This window comes from Trichechus manatus, unplaced genomic scaffold (assembly GCF_000243295.1).
Source record: "Trichechus manatus latirostris isolate Lorelei unplaced genomic scaffold, TriManLat1.0 scaffold00038, whole genome shotgun sequence".
Taxonomy (NCBI): Eukaryota; Metazoa; Chordata; class Mammalia; order Sirenia; family Trichechidae; genus Trichechus; species Trichechus manatus.
Genome location: NW_004443974.1, coordinates 8,966,377 through 8,990,404, shown reverse-complemented (window position 1 = coordinate 8,990,404; position 24,028 = coordinate 8,966,377). Strand labels below are relative to the sequence as shown.

General features: G+C 38.7%; 1 protein-coding gene across 5 annotated transcripts in view; it reads left to right on the top strand.

Moving 5' to 3' along the window:
- NR6A1 (nuclear receptor subfamily 6 group A member 1) overlaps positions 1 to 24,028 on the top strand; it is a 247,673-nt gene that overhangs the window by 132,219 nt on the left and 91,426 nt on the right. Inside the window, exon 3 of one of the 5 annotated variants that reach the window (XM_012555376.1) lies at positions 16,911 to 16,945. The exons of the other annotated variants lie outside the window; for them this stretch is intronic. Coding sequence (XP_012410830.1) covers positions 16,911 to 16,945 — 35 coding nt within the window. The remainder of the gene's footprint in view (positions 1 to 16,910; positions 16,946 to 24,028) is intronic. 5 annotated transcript variants of the gene reach the window in all.

Below are 24,028 nucleotides of genomic sequence, written 5' to 3'. Positions count from 1 at the left end.
GCTTGGGTCAGGCGCACCTTAGTCCTTAAAGTGACATCTCTGCTTTTTAACACTTTAAAGAGGTCTTTTGCAGCAGATTTGTTCAATGCAATATGTCGTTTGAGTTCTTGACTGTTGCTTCCATGGGCATTGATTGTAGACGCAAGTAAAATGAAATCCTTGACAACTTCAGTCTTTTCTCTGTTTATCGTGATGTTGCTTACTGGTCCAGCTGTGATGATTTTTGTTTTCTTTATGTTGAGGTGTAATCCATACTGAGGCTGTGGTCTTTGATCTCCAGTAATTATCAATGCATCCTGATTGCATGTTTTATCAATTTCAAACTGCAGAAGTTGGTAAAAATATTCAGTTTCTTCATCCTTAGACTTAGTGGTTGGTGTGTAGATTTGAATAACAGTCTTATTAACTGGTCTTCCTTGTAGGCATATGGATATTATCCTGTCACTGACAGTGTTGTACTTCAGGATAGATCTTGAAATGTTCTTTTTGACAAATGCAACGCCATTCTTCTTCATGTTGTCATTACCAGCATAGTAGACCATATGATTGTCTGATTCAAAATGGCCAATACCAGTCCATTTCAGTACACTGATGCCTAGGATATAGATGTTTAAGCATTCCATTTCATTTTTGAAGATTTCCAATTTTCCTAGATTCATCCTTTGTATGTTCCATGTTCCAGTTATTAATGGATGTTTGCAGCTGTTTCTTCTCATTTTGAGTCTTGCCACATCAGCAAATGAAGGTCCAAAAAGCTTTACTCCATCTACATCATTAAGGTCAGCTCTACTTTGAGGAGGCAGCTCTTCCCCAGTCATATTTTGAGTGCCTTCCAACCTGAGGGGCTCATCTTCCGGCACTATATCAGACAGTGTTCCACTGCTGTTCATAAGCTTTTCCCTGGCTAATTCTTTTCAGAAATAGGCTGCCGGGTCCTTCTTCCTACTCTGTCTTAGTCTGGAAGCTGAGCTGAAACCTTTCCTCCATGGGTGACCCTGCTGGTATTTGAATACCGGTGGCATAGCTTCCAGCATCACTGCAACACGCATGCCCCCACAGTACGGCAAACTGACAGATGCATAGGGCTATTATTATTAAGAGGCACAAAAATGATGACCAATGGCACAAGAATCTCAAGGGCTTATGTTCTTCATTAAATGTAGGATCTAGTTTTATTTAGAATTCACAGTGACCATCTTGTGCTCTAATAATAAGGGGCAGAAATGTCATGGATAAATTAAATCCAGAGGTTTATCTCCAGAGCGTTTTTTTTTTTTTCGCTTTGGCATGACAGATCCTGATTTATAAATTATATATGTTCCCAAAGGTCACTTTTAGGCCAGTTGTCTGGAACTTGAAAGGCCTTCCCCAATAATAAAATAAAGCTCAAGGACAAAGGATTAAAGGATTATTGAGAAACTATCCTTATAGGAGGTGATTAACATATTTATTAGATAAGTGCAAGAATTAGTGTTGCTCTATTTAGAAAATGCTTTTGGAAGAAAACACACAGCATTTATTGAGTTTTTTAAAATTGAACCCACTTGTACGCTGTGCCCTATCAGCGCAGTGGTCGAATCAATTCTGACTCATAGTGACAGAATAGGCTATAGGACAGAGTAGAACCACTCCATATGGTTTCCAAGCAGTGGCTGGTGGATTCGAACTGCCGACCTTTTTGGTTTGCAGCCGTAGCTCTTAACTACTGCCTACCAGTGCTCCACATCTCTATAAGAAGGCGAGAAAGGTGTAGTGCCCTGGAAGCCAGAGGTGAGCTCAGTTTCCTGCTTTTTTTGTTAGGTTTTCCAGTACTTTTCTTGGTCCCAGAACACCAAAGCCCTGTTTGTTTGTGGCTTGTGGCTTTTTCCTGATAGCCTTTTCTAGATCCCCAAATCCTGAAGAATATAATATCAGGTATGAAGACAAAAATCCCAAATGTATTCTAGAGGTCCAGGGTTTGTCATCTGCTCGTCTTACATCTTTTTAGTTTACCATTTGTGTTTCTAAAGCCTTTGTCTTCTGAGAATGTGATTAGACAAGGTTCTCTCAATTCTGCATCGAGATTTGTTACAAAGCACTTGAATTAACAGTTCAGGAGCCCTGATCTTTTCAGCAGTGATCAGTGCCATTTTGCCTGTGTGAACCTATTTTCCCATGTGTACAATGAGAGGGAGATAACCCACATTGTCACCCTAGTTTAGTGGGACAGAAACAAGACTTTTCACACATAACCAATTCTTTCCTGCTGCAGTTCTCTACACCTAGTTAGTAAAAGAGAAAGCTGTGGGAAAATATTGGTTGGTCATGCCAGGCTTTTGTTGTTGTTTTTAGTTGCTTGCCTAGTGCTGGGAAGGTCTTTTGAGGCTGCAGATGCAGGCAGCCTTTTGTACTTTTAGCAAAACAAATGCCAAAAATTAATCATTTGGCCCCTCCATCCCCCCAATTCCATATGGGTTACGGTTTAAATTTATCTTTTGTCATTTTTCTCCAGTTTTTCTGTACAAAATGAAATGCAGGATGCGTTTAGAATAACATTCAAATTAAGTTTTTAAAAATATAGAGTATTTCATAGAACTCTGAAGCATTTATTGAGTCCCCACTGTGTGCCAAGCATTTTATGAGCTACTGAAAGGGAAATTTCTTGTTGCCTCTGGGAGTTGGCTTGTATCCATAATGATCTCACTTTTATCCAGACTGTGTAAGAAAACATCTTTTATGTAAAATTTTCAAAATGCATATTTATCTAAAAATTAAAGAATAATAACAGCAGTGTACTTTGAGGGAAAACTCCTGTCCACCCTTCATACAGCTATAGTGTGACTTGGTGATTATCCTTGGAATCTTCTTTGCTACCACATTTACTGATTTAGTTATGTTTTAGAGCTGGGCTCCGGATGCTTTATTTGCTAGAAGTAGCTATGGGCTAGTTACTTTACTTCTCTGAGCATCCTTTTCCTTTTCTCTCCAAAGAGCATGATACTTCTCCTTGGAATATAGCCTAGAGAAATAAGAACAATCACACGAATAGATATATGCACACCCATGTTCATTGCAGCACTGTTCACAATAGCAAAAAGATGGAAACAACCTAGGTGCCCATCAGCAGACAAAAGGATAAACAAATTATGGTATACTCACACAATGGAATGCTATGCAATGATAAAGAACAACAATGAATCCGTGAAACATAACATGGAGGAATCTGGAAGGCATTCTGCTGAGTGAATTTAGTCAGTCGCAAAAGGACAAATATTGTATAAGACCACTATTATAAGAACTCAAGAAAAGGTTTAAACACAGAAGAAAACATTCTTTGATGGTTACGAGGGTGGGGAGGGAGGGTGAGGGTCATTTACTAACTAGATGGTAGATAAGAATTATCTTAGGTGAAGGGAAGGATAGTACTCACTATAGGGAAAGTCAGCACAACTGGACTAAACCAAAGCTAAGAAGTTTCCTGAATACAACCAAACACTTCAAGGGACAGAGTAGCAGGGGCAGGGGTCTGGGGCCATGGTTTCAGGGGACATCTAGGTCGATTGACATAAAGTTTTTTAAGAACATGTTCTGTATCCCACTTTGGCGAGTGCCGTCTGGGGTCTTAAAAGCTAGCAAGCGGCCATCTAAATTGCATCAATTGGTCCCAGCCCACCTGGAGTAAAGGAGAATGAAGAGAACACCAAAGTCACAAGGAGAGTATTAGCCCAAGAGACAGAAAGGGCCACATAAACCAGGAACTCCATCAGCCTGAGACCAGAAGAACTAGATGGTACCCGGCTACCACCAAGGACTGCCCTGACAGGGAACACAACAGAGAGTCCCTGATGGAGCAGGAGAAAAGTGGGGTGCAGAACTCAAATTCTAGTAAAAAGACCAGACTCAATGGTTTGATTGAGACTGGAGGGAACCCGGAAGACATGGCCCCTAGACTTTCTGTTAGCCCAAAACTAAAACCATTTCCAAGGCCAACTCTTCAGACAAAGATTAGACGTGACTATGGGACATAAAATGATACTCGTGAAGAGTGTGCTGCTTAGCTCACGTAGATACATAAGATTAAATAGGCAGTTCCTGTCCAGAGGCGAGATGAGAAGGCAGAGAGGGTCAGGAGCTCGTTGAATGGACACGGGAAATCTAGGGTAGAAGGGAAGAGTGGGCTGTCACAATATAGGGAGAGCAACTAGGGTCACATAACAATGTATGTATAAATTTTTGTATGAGAGACTAACTTGAATTGTAAACTTTCATTTAAAACACAACAATTAAAATAATTTAAAAAAAAAAAAAATGAACCATAGACCCAGCAGTTCCACTCCTAGGTATATACCCAAGAGACTTGAAAGCAGCAATGCAAATAGACATATGTACACCAGTGTTCATTGCAACACAATAGCCAAAAGGTAGAAACAACGCAAATGTCCATCAGCAGAAGAATGGATAAACAACATGTGGCATATGCATACAATAGAATATTACACAGCCATAAAGAGAAATGAATCCTGATGCATGCCACAACATGGGTGAACCTTAAAAATGTTATGCTGAGTGAAATTAGTCAATCACAAAAGGACAAATATTGTATGATCTCACTAACATGAAATACCTAGAATAGGCATATGTATAGAAATCAGAGTTTAATAGTGGTACTGGGGGATCAGGGGAAAGGGGAAAGGGGGAAGCATCATTTAGGAAGCTCTGAGTTTCTGTTTATGGTGGTGGGAAATTTGGCTATGGATGTTGGTGATGGTTGCACAACATTATTGATGTAATTGGCCTCACTGAATTGTACGTGTGAAAAGTACTGAATTGGCAAATGTTGTGTTATCTATATTTTTACAATAATAAAAACAAAAAACAGTATAAAAAAGCATTATCCTTATTCTGTCTACTTTATATGATGTGTGTGAAGATCAAATTGGATAATGCAAATGAAAGTCCTTTTCCAAGGGCAGAGCATTATATCAGCATAAAGTAATACATGGTTTGTAAGGATATATCCCTTTTTTAACCTTTATATATATGTATTTTAGGTGTTTATTGAGGCGTATTTTACATATCATATAATTCATTCTGATAGTACAATTAAATGATCTTTAGTAAATTTGCCAAGTTGTGTAACTATTACCATAAATCAGTTTTAGAACATTTTTATTACCCCAATAATAGGAGCCTTCATGTCCTATTACTGTTAATCACCATTCCCAATCCCTACTCCAGGGAGTCCTTGTCTGTCTCTATAGATTTGCCTTTTCCAGACATTTCATATAAATGGAATCATACAGTATGTTTTCTCTTGTGTCTTGCTTCTTTCACTTAGCATGTTGTTTTGGCAGTTTATCCATGTCATAATATGCATGAGTAGTTCATGCCTTTTTATTGTCGAATAGTATTCCATTATATGGCTATACCATACATTTTGTCTACCATTCACCAGTTGATGGACATTTGACTTGTTTCCAGTTTTTGACTGCTATGAATAATACTGCTAAGAACATTTGTGTTCAGGTTGTTGCATGGATCTGTGTTTTAATTTCTCTTTGGTATAAGGGTACATCTTTTAATTATAGAAGTAATACGTGCTTGTTCTGAACCTGGGCAGTCAAGTGTATGTTCTTCTAGACTTTCCAAGATAGGCAAATTTTTAAAAACAAAAATTATATATTTCTTTTACTCTGAAACTTTATTTCACTCAATTTGTCTCAAAAATTATTCCATAATGGGATTTGTAGATCCGTCTCATTATTTTTAATGTTTGCATGTATGGATATGCCAAGATTTGTTTACTTCGTTTTTTTTTTAAATTCATCTTTTGTTAGCGAGTATTTAGGTTGTTTTTATTTCTTCTTATTAGGAGAAGTGCTACAGTGAATATCCTTGTATGATAAATTTGCTTATTTGTAAAATTACTTTTGTAGCATAAAATCCTAGAAGTAGAATTGCCAGGTGAAACAGCTTGTACATTTAAAATTTAATGTTGTTAAATTCCCCTCCAGAAAGGTGATAAATACCTTAGCTACCTCCTTTGTTTCCCCTCCACAATCAGGGTATAAGAGAGCCTGTTTTTCCACCCTCACCAATGCTGTGTTATTATCTCTGTAATGTAGACTGTGATGATGATGTTGTTAGCTGCTGTTGAATTGGTCCCTACTTAGCAACCTCATGCACAATGGAACAAAACACTGCTCAGTCCTGCACCATCCGCATGATCTGTTGTGGATTGGATCATTGCCATCCATAGGGTTTTCATTGGCTGATTTTCAAAAGTAGACCACCAGGTCTTTCTTTCTGGTCCATCTTAGCCTGGAAGCTCCACTGAAACCTGTTTACTTAGCTTCATGGCAGCACATAAGCCTTGACAGACAAGTGGTGGCTGCACATTAGGTGCACTGGTCAGGAATCAAACCTGGGTCTCCTGCGTGGAAGGTGAGAATTCTACCACTGCACCGTCAATGCCTTAGGCTGTGATACAGATCACATAAATGTTCTAGAGAGAAGTTAACTTACAGGGAGAAGCACTGGTCATCAGTGGTAAATCAACAGTAGTTCCAGCCTTTTGTTAGGTAAGGATTTGACATTTATCTAAGCTCTTAAGAGCTACAATATTGGAGTAGCCCAAGTTTTAGTTCGCATTTAGAATGACTGACTTAGTTGCTTATCTAAAATGAATACTGTTTGAGACATCTCAGTCACAGCAGTTTTCTGTTTTCTTAGGCCTGTAACCTAACTGCCTTGGACAGGTGGTTACCTCTGACCTTGCTGCTGCCTACAGTATCCCTGCCTTGCCCCCAACTCAGTTTAAAGTAAAGCCGAGAAAAGGGCAGATGGGAACTTGAACATCTGTGATATAGAAACTTAGTGTTTTTGCCCTTGTTGGTGTGCTTGCCCTTTCCACTCTTTCCTTCAACAGAAACTGGTCCAGTTGCCTCTGTTGCTGACAAGATCCAAGTTGATAAGGGCTTGGCATGGTCAGTGTAGCCAGTGTAGCAGTACGTACACCTATTGAAAGGAAGGTAAGTTTGTCATCATGGTGCCAGTAAAGGAAGCAAAACACAGGGCTCTTTAGAGTGTTGGATGTTGCTAGCTGTGGGTGATCCGTGATTGTCCTACAGGAGGCAGGGCCTGCCACACTTCACAGATCTCAAGAACCCTGGTTAGCACTGCCGTGTGGATGTTGCCTTTCTCCTTTGATGCTCCTCTGACAATCGCTTGCCTTTCCTCTCCTCTTCTCGGGTGTGGGGTCTGCATCCTGAGACCTTGTTAGTCTAGGGGATGCTGCCCTCTACTGGTGGGCTATAAGATGCCCACAGCAGTTCGGTGGGTCTGATGACTAGGGAGAACATGGCTATATGGAGCCAAAGTCATAAAGCCTTCTGTAGTCTCCAACTTCATGACCCATTCCTAAGACTTTGTCTTATGAAAGTAATTCAGATGATTTTAGAAAAGATAAAAGTACAGAGACTTTCACTGTAGTATTATCTGTAGTGGCAAAAGTGAATAGTAACTACTTGTCCAGCACTAGGGCTTAGCTAATTGTGGTGTTTCCACTCAGTGGAGTGGCTTAGGGCCACTAAAAAATTGGCCATGTAAAAGGCAACATAGAAGAATGAAAATATTTATCACAAAACAAAAACCAGGCAGAATGCATTAATCCAGCTGTGGAAGATGGATGGATGGGTGGGTGGGTGGGTGGATGGATGGTTGGGTGGGTGGGTAGATGGATGGATGGATGAGTGGGTGGTTGTGTGGATGGATGGATGGATAGGTAGACAGGTAGGTAGATAGATATGTGGTAGGATAAGGGCTACTCTGGAATCTTCAACACCAATTGTCAAAGCTGGGATCATTTCCTTTGATGTTTCATTAAGTATTGTTAATAAAACAGTATGCCCATACATTTCTTTAGTATTGTTATGTGTCTGTCTTTTCTTCAGAAACAAATACTTGACATTGGAGTGGCCTGCTGCACACATTTCTGTGGTGCTTGGTCCTCCCCTAGACCTGATTTTCTAGGACAATAAGGTGGTACCCAAAGTAGCAGTGGGCTAAAACAAGCTTCCTAGCTGTGACAGGAGCGTCCTAGGCAACCTCTCCATCTATCACATCTTTTATAATAGATGAGGCCAGATAGAATACAGACATTACTTTGTGTAATGTAATGAGGGAGGGCCTGACTTACTTCTTTGGTATGAGTATCTACATAAAATGGTTCCCACTGGGATGTTAACAGCCTATAAATTTTCTACTATTTTTGAAAAATTTCCTTTTCATAAAGAGCCTTAAGGAGGGGAAGGAGTTTTTTGAAACACCAAAACTTCTGTTTTCTAAAAACAAAGCTCCTCATCATACAATTATTTGAATAACAAGAATTGTTTCATATGTCTTGATCTTTTTCATTTAACAATTACTCAGTTCTCCACAGAGCCAGGACTAGAATGAGGCAAGTCAGACACTTACGGTACAAAAGTTAAGAAGGCACTCACTGTCAGGGTCCTGCAAGTGCAGGGTTGGCCCTGGTTTGCAAATAGTCCCTGAGTGCCTACTGTGGCAGACCCTGTGCTCAACTATGGGGATAACAGCACTTGTGGTGTGATGGAATAGATTGTTCATTATCCTTTCTCAGACTTTGCATGGACCTAGAGCTCTGGAAGCAATGGCTTGGTTGAGCAGGTTTTGATCAACTACTTTGCTTTCAGCTCTTGAGTTTAGCGCAAGGGGGAGTAGTAGCCCACTAATAAGTTAATTCTTTAAAGTATGCTTTGCACTTGAGATGGTCTGACTGGTTCTGTAACATCAAGATTGTTCATGCCTTTCTCTACGTATCATTGCCTGCAATGTGCTGCCACCCTACTGCTCACCCCTTGCTTCAAGGAAGTACTTGGCTGACCATTCAATTTCAGTAAGGATCTTAATACCAGGAGAAATGCCTGCATTGGTATGCTGGCGATTCTGTCCAAATTATTGAGGGTGGAGGAGGATGGGGAGGCCTGCGCAGGTGACCAGGAATGGATTTGTTTGTTTGCTTACTTGCTTAAAACACTGTGTGACTTCACCTAGGCACATAGCAACAGGGTTGACTAACTGCCAAAAAAATAAAAAAAAAAACAGTTGCCATTGAGTCAATTCTGACTCATGGTGACCCCATATGTCGCAGAGTAGAACTACACTCCATAGAGTTTTCATGGCTATGACCTTTTGGAAGCAATTTGCCAGGCCTTTCTTCTGAGGCACCTCTGGATGGGTTTGAACCACCGACTTTTCGGTAGTCAAGCACTTAATTGTTTGCTTTACCCAGGTACTCTGACTGACTGATCTAACTAAAATCCAGAATGAGCCTTGCAAAGTGACTAGGCACAGTCTAAAAAGTCTAAAAAGTTTTTTTATTGCCTTAACCATCTCCCTGTAGGGTCACTATGAGTCAGAATCAACTCGACAGCAATGAGTGTAGCTTTTTTTTTTTTTTTTTTTTTAAACCATCTTCCTGTTTCGTGGCTATTCCTCTATTGATAAATAGGTTGCTTCTGGCTTTTTAAATTGTAACAGATGTTCCAGTAAACATTATTATACATATATCTTTGGGAACGTGTGAATATTTCTGTAAGATAGAGTAGTAGAAGTGGGATTCTTGAGTCAAAAGGTGTGTGCAGTTTAAATTTTGAATAGATAGTGTAAGCTGTATTCAAGCTGTACATCAGCCACCAATATTAAATGAGCATACCTGTTACGGACTGAATTGTGTACTCCAAAAATATATGTTTTAAATCCTAACCTCTATGCCTATGATTATAATCCCATTTAGGGATGGATTGTCTTTGTTAAATGTGTTAATATGACAGGATTAGTATAGAATGTGTCTTAAATCAGTCTCTTTGGGATATAAAAGAGATTAAACAAGCCAGTGAAAGAAGCAGTGATGGGAGAAGAGAGATTCCAAGCCACATGAAGATCACCCAGGAGCAGAAGCTCAAAGAGACAAGAACCTTCCTCCGGAGCCAACAGAGAGAGAAAGCCTTCCCGAGAGCTGGCACCCTGAATTCGGACTTCTACCTTCCTAAACTGAGAGAAAATAAATTTCTGTTTGTTAAAGCCACCCATTTATGGTATTTCTGTTATAGTAGCACTAGATAACTAAGACAATACCTATTTTCTTTTCTTTTTTTTAAATATTTTGTTGTGTTTTAGGGGAAAGTTTACACAGCAAATTAGGTTTTCATTTAACAGTTTTTATATATATTGCTCCAAGACACTGGTTACATTTTTCACAATGTGTCAGCATTCTTATTATTTCCATTCTGTTTGTTCTGTTTCCATTAATCTAGCTTCCCTGCTCCACCTTACCTTCTCATCTTTAGGGTAGATGTTGACCATTTGGTCTCATATAGCTGATTATTTAAGAGAGCATAGTACTCAGGGTGATATTGTTTATTTTATGTGCCAATCTATTATTTAGATGAAAGGTGACCTTTGGGAGTGGCTTCAGTTCCAAGCTTAAAGGGTATCTTAGAGCTATAGTCTTAGGGGTTCTTCTAGTCTCTGTTGGTCTGGTAAGTCTGACCTTTTTTAGAAATTTGAGTTTTGTTCTACTTTTTTCTCCCATTCTATCCAGGACCTTCTATTGTGTCCCTGGTCAGAATGGTTGGTAGTGGTGCCGGGCATCATCTAGTTCTTCTGATTTCGGGCTAGATGAGGCTGTGGTTCATGTGGGCTGTTAGTCCTATGGACTGGTTTCTTTGAGTTTTTGGTTTCCTTCGTTTTCTTTTGTTCCAGACAAGTAAAGACCAGTAGTTGTATTTTAGATGGCCACTCACAAGCTTTTAAGACCCCAGACACTACTCACTAACGTAGGATGTAGATCCAAATTCCCTGAGGGACTAAATTGCTGGGCCGAGGGCTGTGGGGACCATGGTCTCAGGGAACATCTAGCTCACTTGGCATAACACACTTTATAAAGAAAATGTTCTACATTCTACCTCGGTGAGTAGCGTCTGGGGTCTTAAAAGTCTGTTAGCAGCCATCTGAGATACTCCACTGGTCTCACTCCTTCAGCTGCAAGGGAAAATGAAGAAAAGAAGATACAAGGGAAAGATTAGTCCAGAGGACTAATGGACCACAACTACCACGGCCCCCACTAGACTGAGTCCAGTACAACTAGATGGTGCCCGGCTACCACCATTGACTGCTCTGACCGGGATCACAACAAAGGGTCCTGGACAGAGCTGGAGAAAACTGTAGAACAAAATTCTAACTCACAAAAAAAGACCAGACTTACTGGCCTGACAGAGACTGGAGAAACCCTGAGAGTATGGCCCCTGGACACCCTTTTTAGCTCAGTAATGAGGTCACTCCGAGGTTCACCATCCAGCCAAAGATTAGCCCCATAAAACAAAATGAGACTAATGGGGCACAACAGTCCAGGGACAAGGAAGGCAAGAGGGGACAGGAAAGCTGGTAACAGGGAACCCAAGGTTGAGAAGGGACAGTGTTGACATGTTGTTGGGGTTGTTAACCATTGTCATAAAACAATATGTGTACCAAAAAAACAAAAAGAAAAAGTAGGATGTAGAACATGTTTATGAACTGTGTTGTGCCTTTACCGAGTTGTTCCATCAGGCTATGGTCCTAAGCCTTTCAAGCCAGGAAACCAATCCCGCGAGGTGTTTGGATATGTCTAGAAGTCTTCATAACTGTGCCCCCTATGCGCTTTATTATATATATGAATATATCTGCAGCACACACAAATGTATATACATATGCCTACAGATACACCTGTACATGCATGTATATGTACTGTATGCCTTCCTGTACACATGTATACACACATATCTACCAGTGTAACTACAAATGTATTTTTTGGTTGTTATTACCGTTGTTGCAAAATTGTATGCTATAGCACTTACTGAATTTGTCCCTTATGCTTGTGCATTTGTTAGTGTCTTCATTTACCTGTACACATTTTCTTACACCTTCTCCAACACTGAAATATTCTTAGTAATTTTTTGTTTTTTGCCAATCTGATAGATGACAAATGGTACATAACAGATTCTTTAATTTGTGTTTTTATTAGTGACCTGTATAAACATCTGTGTGTGTGTATTTAGGGGTCTTGCCTTTCAGAAGTTTGACATTTGTCTAAATGCAAACCTGATCATCTTTTCCTTTAGTATGTCTGGGTTTTGTGTTATGCTTAGACAGATTTTCCTCACCTCCAATAGTCTCTCTCTCTCTCTCTCTCTCTCTCTCTAAAATCCTATTTTTTTCTTCTAATACTTCTCTAGCTTTTTTGTTCGTGTGATTACTTCTTTTATATCTCAGAAAATTCTTGTTTCATGAACTGTAGACAAATTTTATGGTCAATCAAAAAAGAATACATTTTCAATTCAGGAAAATAATTAACACAAAACCAGTATGCCCTTTTGGTGATGATTACTTTCGGGTTGTAGACTTGGGACCGGGTCCCCTTCCCCCAAAATTATATTTGTTCTTTTCTTAACCATCTTTTTTAAAGTTGTTTTTGTTAGGTGCCATCAAGTCAATTCCAACTCATAGCCACCCTATGTACAACAGAATGAAATACTGCCTGGTCCTGTCCCATCCTCTTGATGTACCTATCACTGTAAAGCACCTATTATTTTTAGTAACAGTAACAACTATAAACATTTATAAAATGTTTCTGTACATATTCTAATTTGTTCCTGAGAACAATCCTGAGTTAGGAGGATAGATATAATTGTTCTCATTTTGCAGGTGAAAAAACTAAGATTGTACAAGTAATAAGTGGAAGTTTTCTAAATCTAAATATTGTAGCCACTGCTCTTTTTAGTGATCTAAATTCCAAGAACATTTGAATGTTGACTTTCAATCATTCTTCTGTTATTCATTCATTAAGAAAGGCTCATGGCTCCGCATTTGCTTACAGGGTTTTACATCCTCCTGGGGGGAAAAAAAGGAATAAAAGTTTTATTATGTTTCACAAGGATTTGTTAAGTGCTTTGTGAGAGGCAGGAATAAAGTTAGAGAGTTGGAATAATTAGAATTTAATGAAGTTGAAATAAAATGTTCTGTGTTGGTGTTTGTTTGATAGATTTTTTTTTTTTTTTTTTCCAGTTTCCAGTGTCTGGCTTCTGTAGAATTCACCATGTACATATTCAGGGTCAAAGGAGTTGGATGAGACTTTAATAGACCAGGATTTTACCTCCAGTTCTGTACCTGGCTCTCACTCCAGAACTCCAACTAAGTACCTGCCCCAATTGACTCTCAAGTCAAGTTATTATCGTTTTACTGGGTGTTGATTTTCACATCATTCTGACTCTGGTAGGGAAGCACTCAGTGTAAAAAGTACCCTACCCATTTTCTTTTTTGTTTAATCTCTGTTTTTAATAAGTTCATTGTTATAACGAGACTGAATTCTATGCAATTTTTAATGTCTTAGCCTGAAAGTTTAGCAATTTATTTTTATGCTGTATTCATCTCAGAAGTCTAAGCTCTCCAGTTTTGTATTAAATTGATCTGAACAGAGATGTTCAGTGGAATCCAAGTATCTCATTTGTATGAAAAGTGAACTTCACCTGGACTGAGTAAACACCACTAAAAGGACAATGGCAGACTTTGAATCCACAGTTAAATCTTTGGGACCTAAAAGGGAAAGTAAGATCATGAAGAGCCATTTTCCAGGAATAAGCTCAAATTGATTGCCTTAATGCATTTGAGTGTCTCTTGCAAAGAAGACATGGTGAGTGAGAAAGTCTGTTTTGGACAGAGTTGTAGAGGCTTGAAAATCATACAAGAAGAAAGGAAGAATTACAATTAGTGGTCAGTTCATTGAGGAGGGGTTATGATGATATTATCTTTATAGACATTTTTCTGCTAAGCTAATTTGCAAAAACTTCTGCTTATGGCAGTGGATTTTGTCTGTGCCAAGGTGAGCCTGAGGCAAAGTTTATTTTTAAGATCTACTGCCTCAACCTGTTAGACTTGCTTCTCTGGCTCCTCCTGATTTTATCCATCTCTCATCTCACAAACCCACCATCACCACCTGTCTTGGATTCTATTCTTTATGGATTGAGTATGTCAAGTAGCTAATCTGATAAACCAATCAGTGCTCTTAGGAGAATACCAGAAAGCTAGGCATTGGGGAATATATGTATGCTAATCAGAAGCTTCAGAAAATAAATTGCCTAACCTTGAAAGTTTTCGACTCTGACTGGTGGGGACAAGAACTATTTCTGGCCCTGTGTGAACCCCAAAGATTGTTCCTTCTCATTTTGGATGGTTCTTTCCCCAGCCTTGTGTAATTTCCTTATATATATGCACTGATCAGTCCTCAACTGAAGACTCAGAGGACCCTCTGTAAGTCTTGGTTGGGCTCTCTATGTAGCCATCCTGGCTTCCCAGCCTTCCAGCCCCAAATCCTCAGTTTAGGGAGACTGTTGGGCTGTACCAGGTTTCCTCCTTTCTGTGTTCTGACCTGGAAACTCTCCGGACAGTTAGGTGGTACCTCTGCAGGGCCTACCTTGTTTGTTTTCCCTCTCTCAGAAATTATTGTCCTTTGCCTCCTGCTTTTATGTACTTTGTCCACTTCCTTGGTTGCCACAGTCAGGAGGCCTGATCTGGTCTCTATTACTTCATTTTAGCCAGAGGCAGAAGTCCATGTGCAAACTTCTACATATTTCTGTATGCTTTTAAATATACTTACGTTTTCACAAAAGGGATCAAACTGATCTCCCTTTTTTTTTTTAATTAACAATATATTGTGGACTTCTTTACATGCTAATACATTAGCTCATTTTTTTGTAATAGCTAGCTACATAACATTATAGATTTATTAGCCATACCCCGATTGATTACAAAATTTAAGTTTATTAATTTTGCTATTGTATACAGTACTGCAATAAGTATTTTCTCATTCTTGTACAAGTATTCTGTAGGCTTCATTCCTAGACGTGGAATTGCTGAGTTAAGTGGTATGTGCATTTTAAAGGATGTGCCAAAAGTGACCTATCAAAATGTACCAATTTATATAATCAACGCAAGATAATACTTTGCTTGTTCTTTTCCCATCACTGGATGTTGTTGATCTCTTTAATCAGGAAGTAGGGATGTAAAAATTCCATGACTCCGCTCTCAGCAGTTCGTTGTCTCTGACTTACCTGGCTCTTGGCCTTCATTCTGTTGCCCACATAGTATTTACTTTACGCCTTGTAAGCATTGGAAGTTGGCATGAGAAGTTTTGTTGCTCTTGGCATTGGTACTTTATTCATTCCTGTCTGTGTAGAGACTTTAAAGTAAGGAGTTCAGCCATGATCCTGACTTGCTGCAGGAAAACCATGTGAGGTGATACGTAATTGGCAAGGCTGACTGTTAGTTCATTAACTTCATTCACTGCCCACTTCAACTTACCAGGGCATGTTAAGGCTATAATCCTTGGGGTAGGGATGTGAGGAGAGAATTCATATTCGTTGAGTGCTTATTATCAGGAACAGAGACTAGGTGCATGTTCACTACAAAAGAGTATCAGGATATAGCCCTATTTGGCTGAATACAGGTCATAGAGAGGTCTAATTTAGGGTTATCAAGCAAGGAGCTTGTTTGAAGAGAGACAGGGATGTGGTTATGCTACTTGTCATTAAGCTAATAGAGCAAGCACATGTTTATTTGGGTTAGCTTGGAGAGAGATGATGGAAGATGCTAAAGAATCCCCCAAACTGCTACTTGATGTTGACACTGATAGGATACACTGGGGAGTTTTCCTTTCCCATACTACAGGAATAGTCTTGAAATTGGATAATTTTTCAGGGTATGATTTCTTGGCAGGCAGATTCTTGATTGGTGTGATTGGCAGCTGACCCATCTGCTAACTCAGTTAAATAACTTTGTAAGACATGAGAATCTGTGAGGTTACTTTGTATAGTGCCCAGATATGAGCTCTTTGTGCCCATAGCCTTGATATTACTCCCTTTGGCTGCAGTACCATTTAAGTCCTGTGAAGATGCTTGTGTTTAGGTCCGAGCAGCATTACCAAGAGATCCTTGGGCAAGTCCCAAGAAAGCATTTCCTGGAAATCACTGGTCTCTCCTCAGGCCCGGGACCAGTTCTTTCTCTGCTTTCCACACTTTGGTCCTCATATAGTTGAGTCCAGGGTGAGTTCTATGGAGAATCTGCCCAAGTCACTATTTTTGTTCCAAATGAAGGTTGACTCTTGGCAATATGAGAATGAGGGTAAAAAAAGAGGAGTAGTTAAATTTACCAAATGGAAATCTACCCTTCATTACTTGACATCTAGTTTTAATTCCTTGTTTAATTTTATTTGGAAACCTTATCAAAAAGCAAGAATCTCTGGGGTACAGTTAGTTGAGCAGTATAGCTGCTCAAGTCAGTTATCACTTCATCTAGGAAGTCCTTCCAGACTTTCCATTCAGTCCATCAGTTATTTGCTAAGCACTGAGAACACAACGGTGAGCTGCCCCCATTCCAACTTTAAATTATACAACATCCATTAATGGAATACTTTGCTGCTGTGAAATATAATCTTTACAAATAATTATTATAAAAGATATTATTGCAATATAATAATATCTTCAACAATAAGATATAAGTGCCTCTCTCTGAGCACACTCTGTGTTTTGCTTCTCTTCTATTATATATCACGTTGTCTCTCACTGGCTTGAGCTCCTCAAGGACAGAATCTTGACTTACTCACCTTTACATCACCCCACTCCACCCCCTCCTCCCCATACACACAGCCTGGCACAGAACAGAAATTGTTCAGTATTGACCTGCTCCAAATGCTGAATTCTTTGTATTTAATTTTGTGGCAAGGAAGGGAGAGTGTGGATTTTGATGGCTACTCTGGGGGACCACTCCCACACTGATGCCTGAGCATGTACTCTCTCTTACTGATAGGCTTGTGGACCAAGATTCCTATGGAGAACCTGACTCACTGTGCTTGGGAGTAAGGAAAATAATAATTGCCAAGTTTGCCGGGCCCATGATAGGTACTTAGTGGTATTTTTCGTACATTCTCAAAGACATGAGCCCCATCCCAGTTTTTCTTATAAGGGAAGTGAGACTCAGAGAGATGAAGAAATTTACTGTTTCTTACGGTGGGACCTTGAAAATGTTTAACTCCAAAGCCCAGGCTTTTTCGACTATACCTTCTTCCCCTTTCCTCTCAGTTAAGTCTGGATGAAGACCAAACTACTGAATGGAGCAGGAAGAAGACACTTCTGGGTGGAACCCCAAAATAGCACTCTAACCTGAAATTCAGAAAGAAAAGTTATTTAGGGTCCAAAGTACCTTTCCTGGCAGCTTGGTATTATTAGTCTCTTTGAAATGTTCATTTAGAATTAAAGCAGTCTCCCTATTTTGTCTCTCCCTGCCCAAATGGCAAGTTTTTTCCAGCTTTTTATCTAGAGTGCTTAGGAATTACCCACCTCTTCCCCTCAGAATGGTCATTGTCCTGAGTTGGCTACTACCATCAGCAAGGTTAACTACATGCTTAGGGTGCTGCCTCATGCCCTCCACAGAAAAGATTAATGTGAAATAGGTCAGCATATGAGATGGGCACTTATACTCTCTGGGTACACTTTTTCTGGTGGATGTTTGACAATAACTGTGAAAATTTTAAACATGCATGTGTTGACTTAGCTATCTACCTCTGGGAACTATGTCCTAAGAAACTAATCAGTCAAAGAATAATGTGTAAGATTCTTTGTCATAGATGTTTTTAAAATATTGAAAAATTTGAAGCAGCTCAAATGTCCAGCAAAAAAGTATTGTTTAAATTATGCAACGTCCATTAATGGAATACTTTGCTGCTGTGAAATATAATCTTTACAAATAATTATTGTTAAAGATATTATTATATAATACATATTTAATGATGTATTTAATAATATACATCTCACATAAATTATACAGACAAGATTATGTATAATTACTAAAATATTAATAAAGAACATTAATAGCAGTGGAGAATATAATATGCTGAGTGGAAAGGGGAAGCAAGAACTACGTACAATATGTTCCAAATCTGTGTAAAAAAAAAAAAAAAAGTATATGTATACGCCAAAAAAAGATGTCAGGGATATACCAAAATGATGAAATGATGTAACTAATGTTCTATCTGTATAGTGGGATTAAAAGTTTTTAATTTTCTTTACACATATGTATTTTTTCTATTGAATATGCATTACTTTTATGAGAGAAGAAATACTGTTCTTAATAATATTAAGTATAACTTTATTGAGAATTTACCGTATGTCAGGCATTGTGTTGAACATTTTTCATAAGATTATTTCTTTCAATTCTCAGAGCAACTTTATGAGGTACATACTGTTAACAGTATATTTTACAGATAAGTTATGCAGTTTACCTAAAGTCACAGAGTTATTTAGTGCAGGAGCTAAATTTTGAATCTAGATTTAATCCCAGAATTTGCTTGCTTGACCTCTCTTTTGTTCTATATCTTCCTATAAAAGCGAAAGAAATAGTCCTGACCATGAGAGAATGGGAGCTGAGTTCCAGCTCCAGGCTGCTCAGGAACAGCATGGAAGAGTTACTGTCTTTTGTACTGGAGTACATATCCTAGCCTCTAATATCTGTTTCCTTTATCCAACATGTTTTAAGGTCAACCTGGCAAAAATCTGATTACCAAAGCTTTGGATTGGATAATAGTTCAGAATTTTTCTTCCAGAGGGGAAGCATAGTGAACATATACTAAAAGAATAGCAGGGAAGCAATGCCCCCTTTCCTCATCCTACCCAAGCAGTGGGGTCCTTGACCCTATTGATAAGAAGGTGCCTGAGGCCTTTGGTGTCAGGCAGGCTGCCAGTAGGGGAGTAAGGGGGCAGACCTAATGGCACTGGAGTTTGCTAAATTCTCTTCCTGACACGTGAGCATAACATTATGTTGTGTTGTTAAAGATAGTCTTAGTTAATCTGAACTGTGCACTTATTCTTATTTAATCATTAACCCTAGGGAGCACCATATTTTTACAAAATACGGTGTACGACATATGGTTTTTGCAACCCTGTTCGTTATTTTCTTGAGCATACTATACCAGTATTTTTTACACGTTGCTGACTTCAATGCCAGTTTTTTTTTTCTGTCCAACGGATTTAATGTTACCAGAATAAAACTGATCTAATGGAAACTTTATTTAAGGTAGCTTATTTTCCTCAACCAAGTGCAACCAGTGGTGAACTGAATGGGCTCATGACGGAAATGGGATGCCATGTTGAAACCAAAGAGTATGCATACATGAAGAGCTAGAAATTAGTAAGTCAAAAATGATCCTGGACCTAAAACTAAAAGAACAAGATGTTGTTTATACTTTATTGTTTTCATAAATCTTAAATTGAAACATAGTTTTTGATAATCATTATCTTTGAAATCAACAAATAAAAGTCACCAGAAGAAATTGCATATTTGTCTTAAAATAGGCCATTTTAGCTTATTCATTCAATATCATTATTATCATTTTCTCACTTCAGGGAACCCTTCAAAATCCTATTGCTCGTCACTATTATCACTGAAATATCTCAGAGCTGCCTGCAGGCAGCTACAGTGCTAGTGGTCAGAACCTCGAAAATGGCCATGAACACACCTAACATAGCTTAATGGTTTCACTTAAGATGATCTGATAAAGTTTTCCAATTCAACTGTTGAGTGAAGAGCAGTCGTGTTCAGTTTTGCATTGTTTACTTCTCTAATTAAAAGCTGTGATAATTATGTCAATGCAGATTTAACTGAGATTCCTATTGATAGCTACTTGATGCCATTTATGCCAGTGCAGGCTTCACTTTGTTTACCCTTCCAATTAATAGTATGTGATTTATGGACAGGTTTCAGTAGGTTCAAGGTTCCGATTGATGACACACAAGTGACAGGGATATAGTTAGCAACTTAAATTAATAGAAACAAACGCACACAGCTTCAACTGTTTATTTTCTGATTACCCAGGTACTGCCAAACTCAACTCATGACTTCTTGACCATGGCTATATTTTTATTGTACAAATATGATCAAAAGTAACATGTTGTACTACTGAATGAGAGTGAATGAGGCCAAAGTTCACTTCTGGAAATGTCATGAAACATGCACGGTATATGCATGGTTGTACTATGCTAGAACTTTTTTACATAGTTTTGTCATTTCTGTGCATTATATGTGTTGCATTCTTTACACGGGTGCGTTATTTGCAAAAATACAGTAACTATCCCCATTTAACTGATGTGGAAGCTGAGCTCAGAGAGTTGAAATGCCTTGCCCAAGTTTATAAAGCTAGTTAGGTTGTATAGTTGGTATTTGATTCCAAATGTGTCTGATTCCAAAGCATCTGATTCTAGTCTGCCTCTTTGTTTTAGCTACCTGTTTCTGTAGACTTAGGGATTCCTTGGGATCCTAGGCCTTTTTTTTTTTTTTTAAACTTATCAGACATGAATCGAGTATCCATTTTGTGCTAGATTTTATGTTCCCCACTGCCGTTGAGTGGATTCTGACTCATAGTGACCCTATAGGACGGGGCAGAACTGCCCCCATTGGGTTTCCAAGGCTGTAAATTTTTACAGAAGCAGACTGCCACATCTTTCTCCCACAGAACAGCTGGTGAGTACAAACCGCTGACCTCTTGGTTAGCAGCCAGGCACTTACCCACTGCACCACCAGGGCTCCTTAGATTCTGTGTTAGCTGCCAGCAATCCAGATATGAATCAGACCTTGTCCCTATTCTTGGAATACTCACAGACCAGTGGGCAGGAGGCATACAAAGAGATGAAACTGGAAATTTTTAGAATAAGGAAGAATTAACGAAGATTTCTTGGAGGAGATAATGCCTGAATTAGCTGAGAATTGAAGAATTCGTGAAAACTATCCAGGCAAAAGAAACAGTACATGCAGATGCACATTTGGGAAAATACAAATAGCACTGTTTCTTGAGAGCACTGGGAATATGAGAAGGAGAATAGAGAGGTTGGCAAGGGGCTCAATCAGAAAGACCCTTGTAAACTTTGGGAAGGTGGTTTATTCTAAAGGCAGTGAAGGATTTTAAGTAGGAGAGTGACATGGCTTTATTTGAGTTTTATAAAGCAGCCAGGGTGGAGAATGAATGGGGGAGTGGAGGGAGGCAGGAGAAAAAAAGGCGGGGAAAAAAATAGGAGCTAGCAAGACAGATTCTCTAAGGAAGCTCTTTAAATAAGCCAGGTGAGAGATAATGGTGGCCAAGTCTAGGACAGTGAAGATGGAAATAAATAGATGGATTCAGGAGCATTTATTTGTTTGCTTGCTTTACTTTTTATTATCAGATTTTACATACCTGGAAATACATAAAGTAGTCTGATGAACCCCATGTACGCAGCCTCAACAATTATCAACCAGTGGTTAATCCTATCCACCTTTACCTCTATCCACGTCTACCCCTTCCATATTATTTTGAAGTCAATCTCAGGTATCATATCATTTCATCCATTAATATTTCTTTTAATGTATAGGATTTTCCTCCATCTTTTTTTTCCTTTTAATTTAGTTTAAGAGATTAGGTGGTTTGTCTTAGAGAATTTACCACAGCCTGAATTTTATTGACTACATCCTCATGATGTAGATGAAAGTGTTCCTCTGAATTCTGTAGATCTTATATTTTAGTAGTTGTATCTAGAGGCTTGATCACCTTCAGATTCAACTTTTTTGGCAAGATTACTTCATAGTGGGTGTTGAGTTCCTCCATCAGAAGGGACATAACATTTTGTTCTCTCTTTTTGTAATGTTGGCAGCTGTTGATGATCAGTGCCTAAGATCTATTATTTAGGAAAGGCAAGATAAATACCTGATTTTTTCCAAAGTTTTCAAAATTTTTCCCCTAGCAACCTTCAATGGTGACTAATATTTTTAAGGTCATTATTAGCTCATGGATTTGAACATTTGTGTTTCATGTAATTTTTTAAAGAATGCTAAAATTGCCCCATCTTTGGTTAGTGAGTACCTCTTCAAGGTGGCTGATTCAGCAGACTTTTTTTTTTTTAACAGCTTTATTCAGATATAATTCACACCAAACAATTCACCCATTTAAAGTGTACAATTCAGTGGTTTTTAGTATATTCGCAGATATGTGCAACTACTGTCAGAATTTTAGAACATTTTCATCACCTCAAAAAGAAACCCCATCACCTTTAGCTATTGCCCCTTTATCTTCCTATGTCCCCATCCAACCCCCCATTCCCTAACCAACCACTAATCTGCTTTCAGTCTATAGATGTCCCTGTTAACAACTTTCATATGAGTAGAATCATACAGTATATTGTCTTTTATGACTGGCTTCTTTCACTTAGCATAATATTTTCAAAATTCATCCATACTGTTGCATTTATCAGTACTTCCCACCACGCGTCTGTCAGTTTGTTGTTCTGTGGTGGCTTGCATGTTGCTGTGATACTGGAAGCTTTGCCACCAGTATTTTAAATACCAGCAGGGTCACCCTTGGTGGACAGGTTTCAGTGGAGCTTCCAGACTAAGACAGACTAGGAAGAAGGATCTGGAGGTCTACTTCTGAAAAAATTGGGCAGTGAAAACCTTATGAATAGCAGTGAACATTGTCTAATATAGTGCCAGAAGAGCCCCTCAGGTTGGAAGGCACTCAAAATATGACTGGGGAAGAGCTGCCTCCTCAAAGTAGAGTTGACCTTGATGACGTGGATGGAGTTAAGCTTTCAAGACCTTCGTTTGTTGATGTAGCACGACTCAAAATGAGAAGAAACAGCTGCAAACATCCATTAATAATCAGAATGTAGAGTGTACAAAATATGAGCCTATGAAAATTGGAAGTCTTTAAAAATGAAATGGAATGCATAAAGATCGACATCCAAGGCATTAGTGAGCTGAAATGGACTGAAATGAGCTGAAATGTATTCGCTGTTTTGAATCAGTCATATAATCTACTATACCGGGAATGACAAAATGAAGAGGAATAGCCTCGTGTTCATCATCAAAAAGAACATTTCAGGATCTATCCTGAAGTGCAGCGCTGTGTCCGTGATAGGACAATATCCATACGCCTACAAGGAAAACCAGTTAATATGACTGTTATTCAAATTTTCACAACAACCACTAAGGCCAAAGATGAAGAAATTGAAGATGTTAACTAATTTTTGCAGTCTGAAATTGATCAAACATGTAATCAGGATACACTGATAGTTACTGACGATTGGAATGTGAAAGTTGGAAACAAAGAAAAAAGATTGGTAATTGGAAAATATGGCCTTGGTAATAGAAACAATGCCGGAAATCATGTGATAGAATTTTGCAAGACCAACGACTTATTCATTGCAAATACATTTTTTCAACAACATAAACAGCGACTATGCACATGTACCTCACCAGGTTGAAAACGCAGGAATCAAATCGACTCCATCTGTGGAAAGAGACAATGGAAAACCTCAAATCATCAGTCAGACAAGGCCAGGGGCTAACTGTGGAACAGACCATCAACTGCTCATATATGAGTTCAAGGTGAAGCTGAATTTAGAGACCATCTCAAGAACAGATTTGACTCATTGAACACTAATCACCAAAGACCAGACAAGTTGTGGGAAGACATCAAGCACATCATACTTGACGAAAGCAAAAGGTAATTAAAAAGACAAGAAAGAACGAAAAGACCAAAATGAATGTCAGAAGAGACTCTGAAAGTTACTTTTCAATGTAGAGTAGCTAAAGTGAATGAAAGAAACGATGAAGTAAAAGAGCTGAACAGAAGATTTCAAAGGGCAGCTTGAGAAGACAGAGTAAAATAGTATAATGAAATGTGCAAAGACCTGGAGTTAGAAAACCAAAAGAGAAGTACACTCTTGGCATTTCTCAAGCTGAAAGAACTGAAGGAAAAATTCAAGCTTCGAGCTGCAATTTTGAAGGATTCTATGGGCAAAATATTGAATGATCCAGGAAGCATCCAAAGAAGATGGAAGGAATACACAGAGTCACTGTAACAAAAAGAATTGGTTGATGTTCAGCCATTTCAGGAGGTAGCATATGATCAAGAACCAGT